General features: G+C 38.5%; 1 protein-coding gene across 1 annotated transcript; it reads left to right on the forward strand.

The window, feature by feature from the left end:
* Positions 1-2,307: 2,307 nt before the first annotated feature.
* LOC125282459 (olfactory receptor 5L1-like) lies at positions 2,308-3,271 on the forward strand. The gene has a single exon (XM_048217290.2). It carries the CDS (start codon positions 2,327-2,329, stop codon positions 3,269-3,271), a length of 945 nt encoding a protein of 314 aa, XP_048073247.2. The 5' UTR covers positions 2,308-2,326.
* The last annotated feature ends 344 nt before the right edge of the window (positions 3,272-3,615 follow it).

A 3,615-nucleotide genomic window follows, 5' to 3' on the forward strand; every position in this document is an offset into this window, starting at 1 on the left:
ATAGCACCATGAAGGCTGAGAAGGGGCATCTTTGGTTTTAAACAGTTGTTTCCCAAATTGGGATAATTTAAAAAATAAATCTCCTGATGATATGCCATAAAGATTAATTATTAGTTATGTCACATGACATGTAGTCTCAGTTTAATTCCTATGTATTTTGTTATGCCATAGGGATTAGTCATTGTTTGGGGGCCCAAGGAGCCCATTTCCCAGGAGCTTAACTTACACTATAAGTCTCTGTCTTCTGTACATGTCTTAACATCTTTGGCTCCTAGGAGAAAATGTCTGTCACTCAGATCTGTTAGCTAGAATTAGGCTCTGGTTACTTGAAAATACACACGAATGCAGGTTCTCTGTCAACAATTATTTTAAACATGTATTGGAGACATCTCTCTTTTAACTAGAGAATGTTTAGCAAGATTCCTCTGCAGGTATAGTTTAAAATGCCTTTGTATTTCAATATTCAGAAACACTTAATGGTGAATTTAGAACAATTTTCTCTGTAACATCAAAGATGGATGTGTCTGAAAAAATACAGAATAAGCAAATGGTAGCCCTCTTCTCTCGTTCTCTTTCTGTTTCCTTTTAACATTTTTTTTTCCAGACCAGATTCTGCAATGAAATCCAGAGTTTATGATCACAGAGAAGCTCCTTCATTTTCCTGCTATGCTGAGGGTTGCATTCATCTGTCCTCCAGATGGTCATGGACAGTCCAGACTTATGGACTCGCTCTGCTCAGAAAATGAGATGAATTCTTTTGGATTTGTTTTGGGGTTGCCATGGAATAGTTTCTTATCATCAGGCTAGAACATTAGGAAAAAAATGTACCAAGTTGACTTTCCTGTTTAACTGGGAAGCAGGCAAATAACTCAGGTATTTTGTTTTGTTTTGCTTTTGTTTTATTTCTGCTCTTGGCCAAATATTGAAAAACACATGACTTCAGGAAAGTGATACGCTTCCACTTCTTTAGACTTAGTTCAACATATGGAGAAAATACAGTTATTCTTCTAGTCCAGAACCTCTTCACTCAATTTTCATTACACATATGTGTAGAGGTCACCAGTATACCCTCCTGTTGTCTAGAAGGGAGGGCAGAGAATAGAACCCCTCCATGTCTATCTGCCTTTTCTTTAAGGAAAGATCTCAGTGGTGGATCCCACTGCATCGAGAACACAAAATAACCACTTTTGCCAGCCAACCACTTCGAGAACTTGAGAGAGTTTTCAGGCACCTCTCTTTGATGTGGGTAAAGATTGAATATTTCAGTTAGAGCCAAACCAAAGGTATTGATAGATAAATCTATCAGAGGTATTCATACTCTCTATGTACATCTTTATATACATCTACTAATATACACCAGTGGACTATTTGGTATCCTGTTTCTTTTCTTAATTTACCACCAGCATGATAATTTTCTCCACTAGAACGACACCCTGTAATTTAATAATTGTTCTATTGTTGATCATTAATTTTCCATATTTAATATTATAAACAGTACTTCAATGTACCTTTGGTTTAGTTTTTCATGATTTTATTAATGTGATGATATATTTCTACCATAGCTTATTAACAATGAAATCTCTCATAAAAATATATAGCTTTTATTGTCATCAGGATTAAGACTGTAGATCATTACTGTAGATCATTACTATGAGAGTTGATTAAACCACGTTCTTCATTTGGTGTAAAATTTTCATTTTCAATCTATATTCTACATCTCTTGGCTCATAATTCAAAAATTAAAAGCATTTTATGATGGAAACCGGGGATGTACTGTATGGTGACTAACATAATATAATAAAAAATCATTAAAAAAAGTGTTTTATGAGCTGCAGACCTCAAAAATTTATCACAATCCCCAAAAATGGAGTGCTAAAAAACTTTGCTTCAGATATATGTTCCTGAGAGACTCAGTGAAAAAAAGAGAGTATACATTTTATAGAATCACGGTAGGTGGTACCTTGCTGGCAGAAGCTTCTTAAGGATTTTCAGAGAACAGAGGCTCATTTCTGTGTGGCTTTGAATTGTATCTTTGATTCTATTTTAAAATCCATCAAACAGTCGAACTTCGTTAATCATCTCTATGTATCGTGGTAAAGGTTGGAATCATTAAGTTTTTTAATGTTTCTGCTTTTGTTTAACTCAATTTTGATCAGTGGGATCTACTGAGACATTTATCATTTCGAATAATTTGATAGCAGCGTTTTTGTTCTTATAAAAACAATATTTGATACCAATGCTATATTTTTTGAAGTTAATATGAACTTGTTTTTTTCCTCCCATTTTAGAACACAAAATTTAACATTTGTTTTCCTAAGCCTGACATATGGCAGAAATGGGGGAGGAGAACTGCACCTCTGTGACAGAGTTCATTCTTCTCGGATTAGCAGGTGCCCCTGAGCTCAGAGTCTTCCTCTTCCTGGTGTTCCTTCTCATCTATGGAGTCACCGTTGCAGGAAATCTGGGCATGATTGCAGTGATTCAGGTCAGCTCTCCACTTCACACTCCCATGTACTTTTTCCTCAGCCACTTGTCCTTTGTGGATTTTTGCTACTCCACAATCATCGTGCCAAAGGTGCTGTCCAATATCTTAAAGGGGGACAAAGCCATCTCCTTCCTGGGATGCATGGTGCAATTCTATTTATTTTGCACATGTGTGGTGACTGAGGTCTTCCTGCTGGCTGTGATGGCCTATGACCGCTTCGTGGCCATCTGCAACCCACTGTTGTACATGGTCACCATGTCCCAGAATGTCTGTATGGAGCTGGTATCTTGCTGCTACCTCTGGGGGATGACGTGTTCTCTGATCCACTTGTGTTTAGCTCTGGAGATCCCATCCTATAGATCCAATGTGATTAACCACTTCTTTTGCGATCTACCTCCTCTCTTATCGCTTGCTTGCTCTGATGTCTCTATTAACGAACTCACGGTGTTCATTGTGGCCACTGTCAATGAGATCATCACCATCGTGATCATTTTCACCTCCTACTTGCTGATTCTCATCACCATCCTGAGGATGCGCTCTGCAGAGGGAAGGCGCAAAGCCTTTTCCACCTGTGCCTCCCACCTCACAGCCATCCTTGTCTTCCATGGAACAATTCTTTTCATTTATTGCCGGCCCAGTTCTGGCTACAGTGTAGAGACTGACAAGGTGGCCACAGTATTCTACACCATAGTGATCCCCATGCTGAACCCTCTTATCTATAGTTTGAGGAACAAGGATGTGAAAGAAGCTCTCGGAAAAGTAGTGAGCTCCAAAATATTTTCCTAGAAAATATATCCTTAGGAGGACTCAGGGTCCCAAAGTGGAGGCTGGTGGGGTGGTGAATGGGTGGGCTGTAGTGTTCCAGTGGAGGGAAGAGCCAGGAGGTAGGTGTTTCTGAGTGATTCCTTTTGATTCACTTGCCTTTGTGCTTTCAATTTGCCGCAAGGGTAGGATTGTGCACATTTCAAACTTGAAGCCTACCTCTTTCCTCTCCTTTAGTTTATAATGGCTTAAATGGATATTAGAATGAATTCTTCAGACGCATTTAGTTTGTGTATAACCTTCATGGAGCTTAATTGAAAATCACACTTTCTTTTGTTACCTATTATGAAGCTTATCCTTTCCAAAGT

The sequence above is a fragment of the Ursus arctos genome, unplaced genomic scaffold, assembly GCF_023065955.2.
Source record: "Ursus arctos isolate Adak ecotype North America unplaced genomic scaffold, UrsArc2.0 scaffold_23, whole genome shotgun sequence".
Lineage (NCBI taxonomy): Eukaryota > Metazoa > Chordata > Mammalia > Carnivora > Ursidae > Ursus > Ursus arctos.

Coding starts and splice junctions, on each gene's coding strand:
- LOC125282459 (XM_048217290.2), top strand. CDS start 2,327: ATGGCAGAAATGGGGGAGGAGAACTGCACCTCTGTGACAGAGTTCATT.